This window comes from Sinohyriopsis cumingii, chromosome 5 (assembly GCF_028554795.1).
Source record: "Sinohyriopsis cumingii isolate HCF-2022 chromosome 5, ASM2855479v2, whole genome shotgun sequence".
Classification (NCBI taxonomy): domain Eukaryota; kingdom Metazoa; phylum Mollusca; class Bivalvia; order Unionida; family Unionidae; genus Sinohyriopsis; species Sinohyriopsis cumingii.
Genome location: NC_142965.1, coordinates 52,844,172 through 52,865,369, shown reverse-complemented (window position 1 = coordinate 52,865,369; position 21,198 = coordinate 52,844,172). Strand labels below are relative to the sequence as shown.

The window sequence follows — 21,198 nt, the reverse complement described above, 5'->3', positions numbered from 1 at the left end:
AAAAGAAACAGGATCGAAAGGTGTCATGGTACTTTTCGATCAAGAAAAAACTTTTTCACCGATTAGAACATAACTATATATAGAAAGTACTTGAAAAATCCGGTTTCGGAACAAATTTCTGTAAGTGGACCGAAATCCTTTACACTGGAATAACTTCATGTGTACAGGTAAAGGAAAATGCACGAAAGATTTTGATATACAAAGATCAGTGAGGCAAGGATGCCCACTGCCAGTGCTATTATGCGTGATAGTAATTGAAATTCTAAGCCACACAATTCGAAACAACTCACAAATGAAAGGTATTCAAATTCCAAATCTCAAAGAGGAATTTAAATGCTCCAACATGCTGATGATTGCACCAACTTCATAAGAGATGCTAAATCTAATGTTTATTTACAGGAAGAATTTGAAAATTTCGTTAAAGTATCTGGTTCCAAAGTAAATCATGACAAAACCGAAATATTAAAAATAGGTAACTGGCGCGGAAACCACCCAGGTCTTCCTCCGCACCTCCTGAAAGATAAAGTGAAAGCTCTAGGAGTTTTCTTTTGTAGAAATAACGAATTAGAGAACTCTAAACACTTAATAAAAAAGATTAAAGACAATGCAGATATCTGGGCTTTAACGCCACTATGCATCATGGAGCGTGCACAAGTAGCAAAATCTTGCCACTACTCAAATATAAATTACACTATTAAATCAATTGATATGGAAAATAAAATTCTGAATAAAATTGATAGGGACATAATAGATTATATATGGAATTATAAAACGCACTTCATTATCAAAGAAACTTTATATAGGGCAAATAGTAGATGGAGACTGGGGATTCCTAGCCCTCTACTACTAAAAGTCTCAAATATAATTAACAGATTTAAGAAAGTACAACCTGAACCCAAAACAGCTTATTTTACTGGTGTGGATTTACTATGAGAAACAAACCGGAAATATATAGGAATAATAACCTTACAAAAAACTAGAAGTTCCAAGACGATTTAGATATATAAAGGAAATTGTACTAAAATATAGGGATAAAATAGAATTATGGCAATTGGACACAAAGAACACTTACGACTGGATAAGAGAAGACATAACTAAAAAATTAAAATGTAGAGTAGAACAGGATAACTGGGGGGTAAAGTGGGCACAAACTTGGTTAAATTAGGCAAAAATAGGGTCACTAAAAATACAAAGTCTAATTTTCAAATACTTACACAACAAGAAAAACAACAACAAAAACTTAGAATTACAAAACCCAGAAAGAGAGACTGTGACATGTTTATATTTGGGAAATAATTAAAACATTTTTTTACCATGAGGAGAGAGATGAAACTGGACATTGCGTGACTTTCATTCCCTATTTCTGAGTTTTTGTCTTCTTTCTGCAATACTGGAAAGGAAGTTTTGGTGCATAAACCTATATTGCAACATGGCAGGTAAAGACGGAAACATGGAAGCTCTTGCCAATGAGGTACTTCAAGAAAATGGATAATATTTTAATATTAAAGAAAAACAGTATGAGATAATAAAATCATTTATTGATGCAAGTGACACATTTGCCGTCCTTCCCACGGTATATAGGAAAAGTGTAAAAGTGTATGCTACATTCTCCCACCAATGATGTTGGACAAGGTAAGGGGAGAGAGAGATAGAGAAAGAGAGAACTCACATTAGTGTAATTTACACTAATAAATGCTGCTGCGTTATGTTGATTTCATATACACTATAATTTTGTGCTATGAAAATATATGAAAAGATTATCTTTACGTAATAGCAGGTATGCATGTATAATGCTATAAATATAAAATTATGTAATATAAAAGTAATGTATATACATAATTGCTAACGTTTTGAATGTCCACATTAAAGTTGAGCACAGTGATATGCATCAATGCATATAGGTTTAATACGAATAGGTCAATTGCTTTCATATGTTAATCACAATAAGATAATTTTTGAGAAAAACAAATTATATTTTCTTAAAAACAAAGTTTAGCAAACCAATTTTATTGCAGATGCACTGTCCTAAGCAACACAAGTTTGGTCATATCACCTTTGAAATCACTGATGACTGATCAGGTGGAATTGAAAAACCATAACATTACAGCATATGGAATCCATGAAAGAATTGAGAAAGAAGACATAGATGGTAACTATATATATATATATATATATATATATATATATATATATATATAAAATTAAGGATTATCAGTTTGAAATGTTTTAGTCAGTTCACACAAATATGTGAAACATAATGATCACCATGATACATAGCACATGACTATGATACTTTGATATTAATTTTTCACTTTAATGCTATAAACTTACTCATGCTACAATTTATTCTTTGCAGCCATAAAAAGTGGATGTGCAACAGTGTTAATAGCTTCACCAGAAGCTATCGTTACCAGGCACTGGAAAGGTGTACTGGACAATGCATACAGAGAAATGTTGTGTGTGGTTGCATATGAAGCCCACTGCATATCTGAATGGTATAAAGTTTTTAATAACTCTGTTTTATAACAAAGGTGTATAAGATTTTACTCTAGTAAGATAAAAGCTTAACTTCGAAACAAATGTAACATCAAGGAGGGAAAATAGGCATGTACATACTAACTGGAAAAATGTATTTGATGACCTTATAAATATTTATGTTTATTTTAAAATATGAAATTGGATCAATAATATCTAATTATATAAATTTAAATAAACTTCTTTTAGAATATTCTGGTTGTGATTTGTTTTAGGGGGCTGGACTTTAGGGAAGAGTACCTAAAGGTTGGAGTACTCCAAAGTATTACTGAATGTCCTGTGCTAACATTGACTGCAACTGCAACAACTGAAATAAAGAATGATATTGCACGAAATCTAGGGCTGACAAGTGACAAATTAAATGTTGTTTCTGTATTGCCAAATAGGTATCTAATCTATAAATATTGCTACAAATATAATTATTTCAGTATATACTAATAGGCAATCATCACTAAAGAAAGTAACTGTATATTTCATATATATTTTAACATAATACATAAGTGGATAAAAAATATTAGTACATATATCTTCAATCTGTTTTTATTATTTGTAACATTTCTTTTGTCAAATCAGGCTCTTACAATATTACTAGAACAGATGCATTAAACCTAATATAATAATTCTTCATAAGTTAAAATTGGTGAGACTGATTACCTTTGGATAAGACCTGAATGGGCCAGGCAAGGAATCTAACTGGTCAAAATATTACACCGATACATTTTAAGAAGCTGTATGTCATAATCAGAGGGCTTGTAATTTTAATGCGTTATACGAAAGTCATCTTTCAGAAATTAGATTTATGTACATGACTGTCTATAAAATTGCATAAATTTGATACTTTTGCAGGACAAATATTCAGCTTTGTACCACCAAAAGTTCTGAAAAATATGAAGAGGAACCTGAATGGGTAAAAACTGAGATTATTCGGAATGGATGTATGATGAAAAAAGTCATAATCTATGTAAACTCTATAAGCATGTGTGAACGATTATATATATGGTTTCATTCCACACTTAATGATAAAGCTTATGATGGGAAAAGGCAATACTGAATCGTTTGATTGAAATGGTTCATGCACACACAGATACATCATCCAAGGAGCGTATTATGAATATTTTCCATTGAAGTGACAGTACCATTAGAATTCCGATTGCTAATGTAGCAGTAGGTATGGGAATAGCTATTCCAGATGTTTCCATAGTAGTAATATGGGGTTGGACGATGACGACGAGATGGCCGACTTTGTCTTACATTATGTTATGCATTGCCCAGAAGTATTGCCATCCCTTGTAGTAATTGCAGGAAACAGGCCAAAATAACATGCTCTTGTCCACGTCGAGCCTACTTGAGAAGTTTGGCAAATACAACTGAATGCCAGAGGATTTATTGTTTGAAATATTCTTCACTAATCTCCCAAACTGATACAGAAATAGACAAAATGAAAAACTTTAAATCTTGTTCAAAAGACTGTAGATACATGCCAATGTCAAATGTGCATCTGTTGCATAAACTGCATGTCCAAGTGTGAACATCCAAACAGAAATAAGTCTAAGCATGACCTGATTCATTCTTATTTGCATATAGGAGATAGACATACAGTTTATGGCTTCAAGCATACAGTTTTACTGAATAAAGGTTAAATATAATGGCTAATGGTTTATTTAACGTAACTTTGCCATATTGTCAACATGTCTCAAGAGTCTCTCCTTGACATTTTTTTAGGAAATTGTACTCCACTGACCAATTTCAAATCTTCAAAACCTTTGAATGCTCAAAACCTTTGAATGCTCTTCCACTTTGATACTTGGCCAAAGTCTGAGACTTCGGTGTCTGAACCATTCTAAGTATGTCTTTCTTTCTATGAACCTTTCCAGTTTTGAATGGCCTATAGATGACCTTCTCATTAAAGATATGATTAACAGCCTTTCCTACTCCTAACATCTGGCTGTGTCTGTTGATTATGTCATTAGTGAGTTGGCCTCCAGCATCCCTACTACTCTCCTTATACTCTCTGTTTTGATGTTCACAATGTAGGTCCTTGGGAATGTTTTTTCTTTTTCCTCCCTTCAAATTGACTGTCCTTTCCCATATTAGGGCATGTTTTAGTCTTTCTGATGTTGCTCCAGCAATGTTTGCAATCGGCCTTAGGTCATATATCAAGTACTTGGGGTGGTTCTTTTCATAAAATTCAAACAGGTAAATTTTCCAGTACCTTATCATTCTGGGACCATCACTTTCTTTTACAGTATCATGCCGAGCTATATCATTTAAACCCCTCCAAATTAATCTCTTGATGTATTCACTTTTGGCATTTTTAAGTCTATCGGCTGTCATCTTCTTTCTCTGGCTTATAACTCAAGCTCCCTCCTGCATTCCTCTGAACAGAACTATTCACCTTCTGGTACATCATCTTCCTCCATACCTAAACACTCCAGATGGAACCAGAAACCCCTCTGACAATATTGGTTGTTACAATAAACCATAGGTCCACCAGCATCTAACCGGCATATACAATAATCCCCACCATCAATCACTGGTTTTGCTGTGACATTAATGACTTCCTTGGTGTTCACCTTCTCATATACTTTTTCCACAATTCTTTTTGAGAGCTCATCTCTATTCTTTCTTCTGGTGAGTCCGGAAAGCCTTTAGGTGTATCATCTATTTCTGTCACACCTGATAGTTCCATTGCATACAATATAATATAACCTTCCATGACAAACTCTAACAGTGCCTCCGCTTTGTCAAAACAAACCATTATATTTTTTGAAACATGTTTATGGTCATATACCTGCTTCAGGTTGTACAATGTTCCCTTCTCTCTGTGACTTTCAAACTTGAAGAGTTCATCATATGAGTCCTGATGAAGAAAAAATCTTGTCATAAATTTAGTTATTTTTCTTTGATTATAAAGTCTGCTAACTAAGCTATGCCTGAAGGAATAAATTCCAAAGTCAGCAACAGGCAGAATTAAGTGATACACATCCAGATTTTATTTTTAAAAATCTTGTACCCTTCTAGGTATCCTTGGAACATTTGATAATATTACTCCATCTCTTTTAAATAACAAAATTGTTAATCTTTTTTCAGGTGTTACAGTTATAGGCTGATGAAAGTCTTTTGGACTTTCAAAACAAGCTATGATGCTAGTTGCAGAGTAAAGTGCAATATATAATCAGATACAGCATGTTTTCTGAAGGACACCTTAATAGCTTATGTTAAAGATGATAAAATGTAGTAAAAATGTAATACCATAAAACCTGTATATAAAAGACACTGAAAGGAACCTACCAATTTATTATTAATTGACTGGTTTCATATATATAAAGGGGTTATTTTATCTTAAATATGACAGGATATACCGCTATATGGTTTCCTTTCTGAACAATGAGGCGTCTTTTATATTCTACCTCTCTACAACAGCAGGTTTTACTACAATTATCAATCAATATAAATGATGTGTTGTGAAATTTTTACTTTCTTCCAGTTCACACCTAGAGAAACTTGAGTCATCTGTGCCACTCCAGTATGGCAGGCTCAAACAGGTCAAGTCGCGCCCACCTGTTAGCTCCATTTATTCGTGCCCGTTGAGCCCCTTCGACCCTCTCACAACTCAAGCCATCATAGTAAAGTAAAAGTGGAAGTGGATCCATGGATATACTCCTTGTAACTCTCCAGTATCTCAATCATGCCTGCTGTAGTAGATTCATCTTTGTTTAGGATTCCCAATGGAACCTATAATAGAAATAGAAATGAAGCAATTTTGCATTGGATATTTTTGTTTATTGTCATTTGATCTTTGAAAAGGGGCTAACACAATACAAAATATAGGCATAAATTAGCCAACAACTTAATTCTGCATTGAACTAAAGTGTATATATGAGCAATCTGACTGAAATTATAGTCTAACTTAAAATGAACAATCAAACCTGTCTAAATGTATTATTTTTTAAATTCTTTAAATTTATTTACATTGACATATATTTACAGTAAACAAATAGTTAATATCTTAGTGAAGCATATTCAGTTGGTCATAACATGTGTCCCTTTTAAATGTGTGTTCATAATACAGAGGTTAACAATAATCATAAATATATGATACAGGGCTCATTAATTTTACCATGTGTATGTGGATCATATATATATATATATATATATATATATATATATATATATATATATATATGATCCACATACACATGGTAAAATATATATCTTGCAATTCTTATCATATAATTTTTATTTGTTATTGCGGATAAAATGTAACAGTAGGTAAATGATACCTAAAAGAAAAACATTTATTATTTATTACCTATAATTTGCAGAATATTGCACAGAAAATGTAAGGTGTCTCAAATGTGACAATATATAACTATAATTGTGATAGGTTCATGGTGCATGAAAATGACAGTATGTAGGCAAATGTGTATGTATATATATATAAAGAGAGTGAGAAAGAGCGAGTATGTACTACTAACAATTTCACTTCTGAATACTGATTCTGTTGAATATTGATGAGGAATGGACCACATAGTGTCAAGTCCAGCATAGGCAGGAACATATGTTGTCAGAATCCTTGAGACTATAACTGCTAGCTCCTCTTTTAAGGCTGTCTCATCTTCACTGGATGGTAAAATATCTGAAATCTTTAAATTCCTTATGGCCTCTGGTGAGGGGAATACATATGACATCCCATAACTACCAATCCTTTCCAGTGTGGCAAATCCCTGTACCATGTTCAGCATGGCATTTCTCTTTCCCCTCACATGATGCTGGACACCAATCTTCTGGTTGATATTATCAAAAGTAATATCAAAGTATAATTTTTGGTTAGTGTTAGGAGTAGGCAACATAACTGACTCAGTTTTTACTTCAGTTGAAACTGAAATTTTAAATGAGAGTGCTTTGTATGATAATAATCATTCCTTCCACTGTATGGTTGTTTGACAATAACATTAAACAATAAGCTGAATAAAAATTACAGGAAAGAGTTGTATGTTTAGTGGACATGGTGACCATTCATGACAAAACATAGTAAAGAGTTGTTAGACAACTAAGCTTTTATATATACCAGTGTTTCTGTGAATGGCAATAACAATTATACAGCACAGGAACAACTTTCAATAAGAAAAAAATTACCTACTGACCACATGGAATGACATGATTATGCAAGGAGCACTCTTATCAAATTCTCTACAAATGCCTTGCCTAAAGATTAAAATTTACTTGGATGACTAAAGTCTGACAATGTGATTATCAATATGAAAAAACTCATTAGTGTTGTAAGAATTGGTCACTGTGACCCACTCTTCCTTGTTGAATGCTGCAAAACAGTCAAACTAATGTAATATTTGAAGATATAATTCCTAACTTAAGTTAGCATTGTGTTTAATTGTGATCTTAAAATATAACTGACATGCATAGGTTTCAACCTGTGGTCTTCAGAAAGTGTAAGTTGTTGAAGTTCCAATATATAAAATATGTTATTTAGTGTCAATTTCAAATTTTGTAATATTATGAAAGGCTTTAATGACATAAGTGATTTAAAATCTGTTGCAATGATTTCTGAAAGTTAATTATTGGCATATCTGGCATCATTTTCTCCCATTAAACCTGACCTTTATGGGTGGATATTAATGACTCAGTTCCATCCACTATCTCACATACCTTGTAATATCTCAGATAGCTGCACTATATTATTGATAACTTTCCCCATGTCAAAGAATTTGCATGATGTGACAGAAACTTGAAGCTATTTGATTTTTAAACTTTTTGGTTCATGTATGACATTTTTCAGAAAAAAATATTCTTACTATTAATTTAATGATGATAGCAATGATGAAAAATATTATCATTATTATTATTATTTTAAAAACAGTAAATTTCAGATGTGCATGTATATGAATCAAATGACTTGATTATTCATCTGAATATACCTTCTACACTAGTCAACTCATCACTTTCTTGGACTGAACTAGATTCCTCTTCTTCTTCCTCCTCCACCTGCTCTTCTTCCTCCATCAAATCATCCTCCTCTTCGTCTTCCCAAACAGACTCTAACTTGGGCAGCTCATCCAAAGTTTCATCTGCATTTTCTAAAAAAAGGAAAGAATATGTATAATTTTACTGTCATAATGCCTGTGCTGTTTAATAAAACTTATAGTTGTGTGTACCTCAAACACAATCATTATGCCTTATTTTTTACAGTGTCTCACTTTTATGCTAAAATGGAGACAGTATATAGCTAGGATTTGGATGATGTGTTGTTGAACCTTATATACTTAGGTGGCCTCAAAAATAAGTATCATGAAGTAAACCTTTAAACAAAGAGACAAATACAGGTGTAAGAACTGACACAATTTTTATGAATGACACGCAACAATTTTAATTCTTTTCACAATAACTCTTTTAAATTATCAAAACTGAAAAGGAAAATAAGGAAACAATTAGTATGATTCTCATTTTCTAAGTTGGTATGGATACAAAATATAATATACTACAATATATCATAGACATTACATATATAAAATTGTATTGGGTTCACCATGGTTTATACCTCTTTCCTTTCCTGACAATTTATCTCTCCACAGCTTAACCTTACTGTCAAAATCTTGCCGCAGACCATCTATTCTTCATCTTGTGGCATCAATACTTTGGCACCATCCAAGTATGTTGAAACTACCAAAAACCTGTTTATAACAAAAGTATAGTTTGATCATCTGCAAAAGTATACATGGCAGTATAGCAGAAAGCTTGTCTATTGATGAGAACCCTTTAAGCAAAAAAAGTCAATTTTTTTAACACATACATTCACCCATGATAAGCTAATGCCTGACAAAAAGCACATTCCCAAATATTAGAAACTGATGTTAAACTTTTACATACAGAGGTTGATTTTTGAAAATGAAAGCCTAAGTCTTCATATACAGATTTTCCCATCTGATGCTTCACCCCCAGTTTCTTATGGAATTAATAGTGATCAAGACAATTTTGCTTATTTTATTGTTGTTCAAATATTACAAATATACATTTCCTAAGAAATGTTAGAATCATCTGTATATCATTTATGTTTGATAAGTAATGACATTTAAAGGATTTGTCATTCTGCATAAATACAGCTATTTGTTATACCTAACCTGTGAATGATCTCTTACTTTTCATGCTCATGCAATGAAAGGTACGTCAATAGGTATCATGAGAAAGGCCATTATGCTTAATGTTTAAAGTGAATCAACATTACGTTTTATCATTGGCTGTTATTTGGCCAAGTACTTGATAAATGTTTTTAAAAATCACCAGAATATATAGTCATAAATAGCCATAATTACAATAAACATTACAAACATATTTATGGTAAATAAAATATGCAAATATGGTAAGTAATTTGCACAGGATGTATGCTGCATTTTCTATTTATTTTAAAAGACTGGGTAAAAAAATCTTTAGCCTTTATTTGTAGTTTTTTTTTTTAATAACGCTGAAACCACACAATTTAGATAACAATTGCAAATTATAATTGAATGATATTGTGTTACCTTTCTCTTACAACCACCTAACCACATTATAATGGAAACCAGCTGTTGCAGGATAGTACTGTGCCTGGTTCTGATAAAGCTGATTAAACCTAAGAGGGAGCCAATGACAGGTACTAAGGAGACAACCTTTCTTCCGATCCTTTTTGTGGCAGACTTGTGGTAATGCTTCTTGGTTAAGCTGGCTTCATACATCATTTTGTCCCATTCAAAATCCAAAATTGATGACAGTCCACCATTGAAACCACTTTTGGAAACCATTTTTGTAAAGCTGCAGATCTCCTGCCTCACTTCATTACAAATGACATAAACTGCAGCTTTCTTGGCAGATTTGCTATCTTTAAAGTGTTGTTGCAGACCATTTCCATATCTTGAGGATGCCAAAAGTTGTATTACCTTCCCAATGGGAGTGTTATTCACAGTAAGTGATACCTAGTTTAAGAAAAAAGAATGTCACAATTATTCCTAGATATGAATGGATGGCCTGTTTACAGGTCAGTTTAATCTTTTCTCATTACAGGCATAGCATTATCAGCTTCACAATTTTATTTTACATTTAATATCGTTACATAACGAACTTATGCTGAATTATAATAAGAAATGGTTATCCAGGATGTTGATAGATGTATATGTTATAGTTATCTTATGTACTTAAATTTTCTTCCGTCAAAGATTTTCTTGACATCAACTTTGGTTGGTATACTTTCCTTGGTGTTGAGATAACCTTGGCTTTCTTAGCATTTCCGCGGTGTATTGGCGTGGTTTGACTCTTACTTCCTATATACGACTCTGATTTTCGAAATTTTCTTCTACTTCATCAAGGTTAGTCTTGTTTACATCCAGGGATTTTACTGTCAAGCTGCATTCAGTACAAATGAATGCATGTTTTTCAGGCGTGAATGTCACAGAATATGTTTCTTCTAGTGATTCTGCCGCAATAGGTCCACCTTTAAATTTAGAATGAATGGCTCTTCTTTTAAATCCTTTATTTATTTTTTCTGAAACTGTACCGCAGCATGAACACTCCATCATAGTACAATTATTTTCCAATGTTGTTGAAGCAAACACTCAAAAATATTGAATGAAAGTCACGTAATGTCTACAATAACACGACAGAACACGTGAATTTAACATATTGAGATTGATCACGCTGAAGCCACACGTCAACGCGGTTTTGTTATCACGTGACTATTTGACCTGTCACGTGGTATTCATACCGGCCGAAAGAGTTGGCTAGTCATCCGACTAGCAATGCAAATGGTGCGAACGAGGGCAAAATTCAGCAATGCTGTAGTTTCGTCTCGTCCGACAACGGATTAAAGACAAAATCAGTGTTATACTTGTAATTTCTGAGAAGATAAATGATTTCCCTATCGATTTAATGTAAGTATGGCTCAATGTAAGGTTATTAAAGTTTTCTAGGCCTGTTAGTAGGCGAGTACCCTATGCCGACACCAAATGGTGTCGGCGAATTCCAACTTTTTGATAGGGAATGCGCTCTGACACCCCAACATAAAAACCCAAATATCAAAAATGGGGTGGCAAAGGTCAGAGGAAACTCGGACTAGAAATCATCCTGATTCCTAGTCCTACATGTAAGACATAGCACATGTTGATTTTGTTTAGGTGCTACATCGCCGTTAGTTAGGCTGTAAGACCTTGACGCTAACAACATAAATATCAGGGTCAGTTCTTACATGTGGGGCTACCTCATTCCTGGTTCAATTCCTTGTCCTATTTAGCACGTAAGCCGCTACTGTAAAGCTCTTTATGACACAAAAAGCAAAATGCTAGTCCTGGCGTTCAGTTTTCATACAAACTGACCAATTACGTTCGTATCGATTTTGCATTCAAGCTATTCTCATTGACGCACATTTTTCAAATGGTTATTTAGTCTGGTATCCCGCTCGAAAATTCGAATGCCATGTTTAGCAAACATGCTCATTCCCATCAGTTTCTGTTAACGCGACGATTCATTGGGCAATTACAAAATTTTGACCAGTCAGAAAGCTTTTTACAATGATTATATGTTAAACAATAAACGGAACAAATACTGATTAGAAAGCTCGTTGCGGAATGGGACCGGATAGAGTATTATGAAGAAAAAAGTTTCGGAGACGATATTAAAAATTTTTTAATCGAGGAAATTCAGGTCAGGAGAAAAGCGAAATTCTGTTTTAAAACGGAAAACAAGATGAAAACTTGTTTCAGGCAGTTAAATCCAATTCAAGTTAAACAAAATTACAACAACAAATTTGAAAAAGAAATTTAACAAGGAAAGATGTGGAAAGAAGTTATAAATTGTGCCCAAAATAAACAAAAAAATTACAGCTATCAGAAACAGGAAATATAAATGCTGCTGAAAATCATTAAAATTGTACAAGAAATTTTATTATATCTTATTGATATTTTTATTGAAATGTCATTGATATTAAATCACAAAATATCACTGTATTTTCAGTCATTTAACTTTACAGACACACAAAAGCCAAGTCCTAACTCTGCCTTATTTAGCTGATGTAAATGACTAAGTTCTTCATTCCGTCTTGATGTTGGTTAGAAAATAAATTAAGTCCAGATTCCTCCTTTCATATAATAGATGCCAGTGACTGAGTTCCTAATTCCACCTAATTAGATGGTGGGTGGAAAATCAACCAAGGCCTAAATTATGCCCAAAGATGTATTATATAGCAGGAATTTTGACAAAAGTCCATCTTAGAGTTAGACTGACTCCAGATGGATTCATCTTTGACTTCTCCAATTTTCCATGTGCGCCTTTGTATTAACCAGATTTTTAACATTTTAGGCAGATTCCGCCTGGAGTCTGCTTAAATTCCAGGTGGAATCTACCTAATTATTTTGTACAGGTATCTCTACAAATATTCATGTCAAGGAAACTAATATCCACCAAACATATTTCCAAAATAGAAATTATCCTACACATGTAATTGATTCTACGCTGAACAAAGCCCGTAATCTTACTCAACATGAAGCTTTAAACACAGCAAAATGTGAAAGAGAGAAAATATTGTAAGGGTGCAAAGTCTGTCGATCTGTAAAGAGCACATTAATATGGACCAGATAACAGTTAATTAGATTTATGGGGACAGGTGCTTGTTAAACCGCAATGCTGCAATGAATTCTATGTGTCGGGAGAGGATTCGATTCTTAATTAGGCCTTCATTTATTTAACTGTTAGACGACTAGAAAAGGGAAGGTTAACTTTGATTTTATATCAGAACTGTTAGAGCTGAGTTTTTCTAGAATCATGTTTGGAAATCTAGAAGTCAGGCTGACCGCAATTTTGGCGTCTAGTTGTAAAAGGCAGTAAATATATTTAATCCTGATTGGTTACGCTAAAAAGGGAGCATGTTTCTCACAAAAAATTTTCTGGCTTAAATATTGCCCTCGTCGAAAAAATCTAATCAGTTTGCATTTTTCCAGCAAGAGTGAAAATATAAGGGACTCCGATATTGAATTTAGAAGAAATTCTCTCGTAAAACATTTATCAACAGGACCAGATGTCGGGAGAGTTGACAGACACAATTAGGCGGTAGAAGCAAACAAAGCTTGAAAGCACAAGGTATTTGTGTCAATCTTCTGTAATTATTTGATACCATTATAATGACTTGATTGAATTTATTTGCATATATTTGCATGAATTTATTTGTTTAAATACATAGATCAACTTTCTTGATATGAGTATAACTGTATTGAGTTCATCTATCTGAATTTGTACAATGATCTTCTTTACATAAGTGATGAAATGCTTGAAGTTTTCGTCTTGATTGTTATAGGAATCTAAGAATTTCATGCATTACTTTAGTTGATATGAGTTACAAGAATCCATTTGAATTCACCGATCCTAGATGATTTCATGTGTGCTAAAAATTTGAATGCATGTATTCACTGAAAATAACGCAATTCAGCCATGTAATGAATTTCATTTATTCCATTGTGTAATTGAGACGAGAACAGAACTGTTATGTCTCGTGTGATGTTAGTGCAAGTCAGTGATTTAATGCCATTAGGAAGTAAATTAATCTTATGAAACTAGGTTTGCTTATGTTCTGCCACGTTTAGCTTGACCAGATAGGCTTTGGTATCTCTTTGAATTCCGTTAGAGCGATATCTGATCTGACATAACAAGAGGGGAGTAATGATCAATTCCCAGTAGAACAACTGACAGAAGATTTAGGTTGCTTCTCTGTTTATTTTGAAAGGGGAAGTAGCTCTATTGACATATCCACGTGCCTACTAGCAATTTTTGATGTCCGAAGGTCATTTTTGACACCATGTGATGCTCACAGTGCAAACACAAGCCCATTTCCTAGATGTCAGTTCTGCAAAACAGTGTGTACTAAACAGGCTGATGCAATTGAAAATAGTTGGCATCCAAGCCATTTTTGAGATATTCTGCTTGCCCCAAACCCATGTGTTTACTGTTATGGGAGGCTAGCTCTTTTTCCTAGCCGAATATTGGTATTTCACTATCAACATACTGCAGAATAACTATGGAAGGTGTACATGCCTGACATCAATTTCAAGAACAACACAAGTCTGAAACATCTAGTTCACAAATATATCCATATCTTTAAATAGTAAACAATAATAGCTGAAAAAGTCACACCACAGCTTTAAGTTAAAAAATTGCCACCTGAACAACCCCAGAAGCGGCCGTTAAAGTGTGGCTCTGGAAAACTTGGATATCTAATGTCAGATTGACATTACATAATCCAAGAGGTTAGCTTATTGGAGCTATTTCACTGAATGATATAGTCAGTGATTGATTTAATCGACTGATGAAACTATAACAACGGGGAAAGAGAGGCCAAGTTAGTTACTATTTTTATGCATGTTGGTAAATGTCTACATACATGCCCCAGTTAGATCGTTAGTGTTTTTATGCACATGGGTAAATGTCAACATAAATTTTCAACCGATCACCACTGTCAAAGGTTTCTAAATAAAGCCACAAGAATCCAATAGTCCTACAGAGTATGAAGCCTACCCTGATGTTTATGCTGTGCTTGTTACCAATTTTCGCTATGTTTAAACAGTGATTTTTAATGTAAATAATTTGCCTCAAGATGAATAACATAGAGAAAGCTCCAATAGACATATATTCCTTATATATATAAGAAGGTTGTAGTCAAGCAAAAACACAATTTTCTATTCACTGTGTTAAAATTCTTAATTTTGTGGACATTTGTGATATCAGAATGGTAAATGGAAAGAGGAAGAAACTGTTTCCTTGCGGTGACTGTAAGAAAGCTTGTGAGTCAGGCTGTCTTTTATGTGAGGTATGTCATCTTTTGGTTTGCTTATATATTGTTAAGTTTCTATTTAACGATCTTTAATTTATATCATTATTATTATATTCTCCCTGCAAATTCTTTGAGCTGTCAGTACAGTCATTCATTTGAATATGCAAACCTCTTGTTATCTGTGTTTAACAGTATACAGTACCTACATAAAATTAATAATTGCCAATAAAATGTATCAGTTGTTGCCATTTATAATAAACACACTGCTTCAGTAATATGTTATCAAATGTGAAAAGGAAAGATGAATGAAGCAATTAGAATAATAAATAAATAACATGTTCCCAAGTGTGTATATGCCCTGTTTGTGTAATGTTAACAATATCACATGTAAAAAATAATTAATAACAGTACCTTTCTTAAATTCATTTACAATTGGTAAAGTAGATGTTTTTCAATATTAATTGCATTTTATCATTAGCTTTATTGTTGGATTGATTAATTTATGTCATTGATCTCAGAATGATGAGTTTTAGTCATTAAATTAGCATTCTATCTTTCCATCTTATAATTGAGTCTTTGATAAGAAAATTTGACCAATTTGAAAATGGTCTCTGTAATGTAGTAAAATCAGTTTAAAGGAAGAAAATGTACTGGATGTCATAATGAAATCAATGAAATGTAGTAAAATCAATTTAAAGGAACAAAATGAATTCCATTACCTCGATACTACATGTTCTCTCTCTCTCTCTTTTTCTCTCTCTCTCATAATGGTATTCATACATCTCAGCAACTTTATTGTCAGATGATACATGATAAGCATATTAGGTGTTTTACTGTATTTATGTATTATGCTGTGTCTGTATTTTACTGTATTAATGTATTATGCTGTGTCTGTATTTTACTGTATTAATGTATTATGCTGTGTCTGTATTTTACTTTATTAATGTATTATGATGTGCCTGTATTTTACTGTATTAATGTGTTATGCTGTGTCTGTATTTTACTTCATTAATGTGTTATGCTGTGTCTGTATTTTACTTTATTAATGTGTTATGCTGTGTCTGTATTTTACTGTATTAAGGTACTGTGCTGTGTCTGTATTTTTCTGTATTAATGTATTGTGCTGTGTCTGTATTATACTGTATTAATGTATTATGCTGTGTCTGTATTTTACTGTATTACTGTATTATGCTGTGTCTGTATTTTATTTTACTGTATAAATGTATTGTGCTGTGTCTGTATTTTACTGTATTAATGTATTGTGCTGTGTCTGTATTTTATTTTACTGTATTAATGTGTTATGCTGTGTCTGTATTTTACTGTATTAATGTATTGTGCTGTGTCACAGTATTAATGTATTGTGCTGTGTCTGTATTTACTGTATTACTGTATTATGCTGTGTCTGTATTTTATTGTATTAATGTATTATGCTGTGTCTGTATGTTTTGCAAATCATCCATGTTGTAACGACTCAAGTTTTATTTTAAAAAATGATGTCAGTAATAAGCTCTCTAGAATTAATGTTGAATTGTTGTTTATTATCAGGCTGTTAAATAAATCATATTTTATCTTTCTCATAGAGTCTTATATTTAAACTCCCAAAATTATCCGTTGGAAATATTACAAGAAAAGGTTATCTATCTTCTCATTTATTCTTTATGTATATCTAGATTACGTATATTATTTTCAACATACTCGATTCTTTTAAGAGCCCACTTCACAAATTACTTTATTCTATTTGTCAAATCTAAAACAATTTAATATACCTAAATTAGATACACTCATCACCTTCATAGAACTAACCGTATTATCATCATAAAACAAAGTTCTTATTATTGTTAGTATAGTAGTAGTATTAGTATTATTGTTATTATTATTATTATTATTATTATTATTATTATTATTTTACATACATATAAATGTTACTGGTTTACCCATTTCAATTTGTGACTGCCGGCAGTTTGCATCTTATGAGAAATGTAGACTCCATACATTTTGATTCAGGTATGTGATTATTGGTTCCACTCTACATACGAAGTGATAACAAGCAAAGACTGTAAGACCTGGTCTTTCATTGATGAGGGATACATCTGTCGTCATTGTCGTTCACGGAGGCAAATGTGATTACTTGCTGGGTATCACTTTCAGACCTGGTCTTCTATCAATGAGGGATACATCTGTCGTCTATTGACATGTGGTGTCAAGAAACAGAAACTGAACGAGAAGCATTATTTTGAAAGTTTCTCAAAGACAAAGGTACAATAAGCTAACAGTAAGGTTGACAAATGGTAAAATTACTATACAAAAAACACATTCAGGAGGGAAGAAACCTCACCAGAGAAAAAGGAGGAGAGCTGAGTCAGACGAGAACAAAATAAAAAAGGTGGACAGTCTTAGTGAAGAATATATATATATATATATATAAAATTTATTACTAAATAGAGATAAACAGTTTCATCAATATTTGTATTATGTATAATATACACTTATTAGAGATATAGAAAATAAATAGAAGAAAAAAATAAAAAAATGTATTAAAAATATATCTTGATATAATCTTGACAAATGTTAAAAAAGTTATCAGAACTGAATTTATATAATAAAAAAATATGGTGTGCCTAACGCTTACTATCAAGTATTTTATAAATAATTAATCATATTATATTGAAAATTAATTTATAAATTCACTTTCATTTTTAAAGAATTAGTAAACTTATTTTTATGATATTACATTATACTTTTACCAATTAAATTTTTCTGCAAAGTAAAATATGAAAACATTCTTATCTAATAGTAAGCAGGGGACATAATTCAGAAAAGAATTGAATGAGCTTGAATCTTTACAATATAAAATCAAAAGTAGAAATGAAGATATAATTCCTTTTGTTATTGAATATAATCCAAGATTGCCTAATATAGGTATGATTATCAATAAATATTGGAATTTATTAAACTTATCATGTATTACAAGTGTTAAATTGCTACACGAAAGCAAACCCACACTTGCTTATAAAAGGACTAAAAATCTTAAAGATTTCCTAATTCCAAATTAGAAAAACCATCATATAAAATAGGATCATCAACTATTTCTTTGCTGTATATGCATAATTAGGTTAAAAATGTAAGCGATGATGTCATCTTGTTTATGTCATATTGTTTATTTCATTGATCACTTAGAAACAACATATTTAATGATGTAAGCAGTGATACTGAATTCAGTTTGAATTCAGTCTGATGAAGCATTAAAGTGAAACTGGTCACACATTCTACGTGTTGGTGTTGTTTATTTTATAATTTATATATATGTATAGAGAGAGAGAGAGAGAATCCAGAGATTTGTTCCATTTTCGGCATTGTTTTAATTAAGGCATATTATGAACACTAATAAAACAATATAACAACCACATTTGTTATTTATGATTTATGTATTTAAGTCTGTACAATAAAGATTATAATATTTAGTGTACATTACTATAATTTCTTTCGCAATATTGCATTTTTGTCCACATTTTCTGTCCATTACACTCCATTACTGTCCATTATAGCCCATTACTGTGTTTAGGGAGACCCTTTTCTCTATGGTAAATCTGACTTTGAAACTTACAATGCTTTCTTCTCACAAATTGCCAGTTATTTTACAGATGAAGAAATAGAAAACATGATTGTTGGCTCAGATGACAAAACTGCGATTCGTAAATGTTTAAAGTGGTCATTCCCTGGAGCGACACAGATTGTTTATACACTTCACTTGAAGAAAAATGTCACTGATTATTTAAAAAATAGGGTTGGCGTCAATGTGCAAGATAGAAAATCAATTGTAAACACCCTTTTCGGTGATGAAGGGATTGCGTACTGATAATTCTGTAGCATTAGAAGCAAGAATAAACATGCAACAAATGTCATTTAAGATAAAGTGTCAGTTTTCCAGCCATACTTCCAAAAACAAATGCTACCAATGCTGAAAGATCATGTTAACTTTCCTGCGAGGGTAAAAAATTTGGACGCCCACTGGACAAATAATAATGCAGAGTCTGCCAATAATATAAAGATTGGAACCAACTGGAAGCAATATTGTATTTTTGTTCCAATTACTGTCCATCATAGCCCATTACTGCCTATTACTCTCTATTACTGTACATTACTTTGTTTAGGGAGACCCAAGTATCCAACTGACTGACTAGAAACTTATTGCATGCATCTTCAATTTGCTATAGTTCATGCCCTGAATGTTAATTTTAATGCTTGCATTATTATATAATATATGAGCAACTATAATATAATCGATATAGAAAGTTTCTAAATATATGTTTTATTTATTTATCGTTAATTTATGTATTCATTGTTGAAAAATGTTTATAAACTCAGTAATTTGTAAATCATTTGCGAGCTCCTATTTTTACGAGCATGTCAAAGTTTGACTATTTCTGAAAGTTTGTCCACAGTTCATGCCACTGAAATAAAGGTCACTTGATATTGTTGGTTAAAGCACTTGTAAATAGTGACAAAAAGTTTTTGAAAAATCTGCACATTTTTATTTTATTTTTGAAACTATTTCAATGGAATTATAATCAAATAATTAAAACATAGTGAATGTGTAAAAGATTTTTTTTCTTCTGGTTATATCACAACAAGGACTTTTCTCCCGTAATAAAATTATCCAATGAAGAATTTCCTAATGTATTCTTTTTCATTGGATTTATTTATTTCTGACATGATAAAAGAAGTACATGTTATAGCAGCCTTGTTTTTACATTGCCTTTGATCTGTCAGGACACTCACTGCGCCGGTGGCCTAGTGGTTAGAGCATCCATCTTGGAAGTGGGCGGTCATGGGTTTGACCCCTGGCCAAGTCATACCAAAGACATACAAAAATGGTACTAACAGCTCCCTTGCTTGGCGCTCAGCATTAAGAGGTTAGTGTTAAGACTGGTCGGCCTGGTGTCAAAATAATGTGCCTGGGTGGGACATCATGCTACATGTCTGCGGCATGATGCCCCAGTGCTGGACATCACTATAAACTGCCACACTGCAGACATTATAGCGATATGACTGAAAAATTGTTAAAGCTACGTTAAAAATCCTAATAACAAACACACACTCAGGACACTTCAATGTGAGTTTCCCAGTAACAATAAGATTTTTTAAAAAGCCAACAATGTAAACAGCTGCCCTGGCTTGCACAGCGAACACTCACTACAGGACTGAAAAGTCAGTCAGATACAGCATTAATTAAGTTAGATGTTTTCATTGTGTTTTATTTGAATTGAATTGTAGTATGTATTTAAAACTCATTTTTTAGAATATTTGGTTGTCAACTCTTGCTGTGTAGATCAATGGATGATGGTGACCAATTTGATGAAGTCAGTACCTCAAAACAAGCATGTGAGGTCATGAGAAAAAAGCACACAAATCAAGGATGGGAATGGAGTTAGGAAGGTGGCCAAAATAGATATGACAACAAGACAAGTTTTCATGACAGCAAAAATTACATGTTCATTATAATGTGATTGGATGGCAGATGTACAAAACACGTTTTCCCGAGTGCACACACTGGGATTAAAATTCAGTGACTTGGGGGTATGGGTAAATAGTGGTATTGTGGAGTCAGCAACAGGTAGAATGCAGAAAAAAGTGCAGAATTGTGGGTGTAACGTCACCCTTTTAGTAAGAGGGGTGGTTAATTGGGTTTGGCTGGCGTTATCCAGAGGATGACCTCTCTCGATATTATAGCCCGGCAGGAGTGAAAGAAGAATGGAATTTCAGCAGAGAACTGAGCATAAATAATGGGAAGAAATAAACAATACGAGCCCCCTTTGACAAGAAAATAACAAATTTAATCAGAACTTAATAATGGCAATTCCAAT

General features: G+C 32.6%; 2 protein-coding genes across 8 annotated transcripts in view; one reads left to right on the top strand and one right to left on the bottom strand.

Moving 5' to 3' along the window:
* Window positions 1-371: 371 nt before the first annotated feature.
* On the bottom strand, window positions 372-12,043 carry LOC149799173 (uncharacterized). Of its 7 annotated transcripts, XM_089958364.1 has the most exons (9): window positions 10,071-11,147; window positions 9,092-9,224; window positions 8,472-8,630; window positions 7,014-7,417; window positions 6,030-6,270; window positions 5,327-5,395; window positions 2,776-2,842; window positions 1,314-1,390; window positions 372-513 (listed from the first exon to the last, which is right to left on the bottom strand). In XM_089958364.1, the coding sequence occupies exons 3-5, from the start codon at window positions 8,554-8,556 to the stop codon at window positions 6,157-6,159; spliced, it is 603 nt and encodes a 200-aa protein (XP_089814490.1). In that variant the 5' UTR covers window positions 8,557-8,630; window positions 9,092-9,224; window positions 10,071-11,147; the 3' UTR covers window positions 372-513; window positions 1,314-1,390; window positions 2,776-2,842; window positions 5,327-5,395; window positions 6,030-6,156. The 7 variants fall into 7 exon arrangements, with proteins under 7 accessions (XP_089814490.1, XP_089814487.1, XP_089814488.1 ...); XM_089958361.1 differs by having other exon boundaries at window positions 2,776-5,395; XM_089958362.1 differs by lacking the exon at window positions 2,776-2,842.
* LOC149799171 (uncharacterized) overlaps window positions 11,302-21,198 on the top strand; it is a 100,781-nt gene continuing 90,884 nt past the window's right edge. Inside the window, exon 1 of the mRNA XM_089958357.1 lies at window positions 11,302-11,450. The gene's annotated coding sequence lies outside the window, so the exon portion shown is untranslated. The remainder of the gene's footprint in view (window positions 11,451-21,198) is intronic.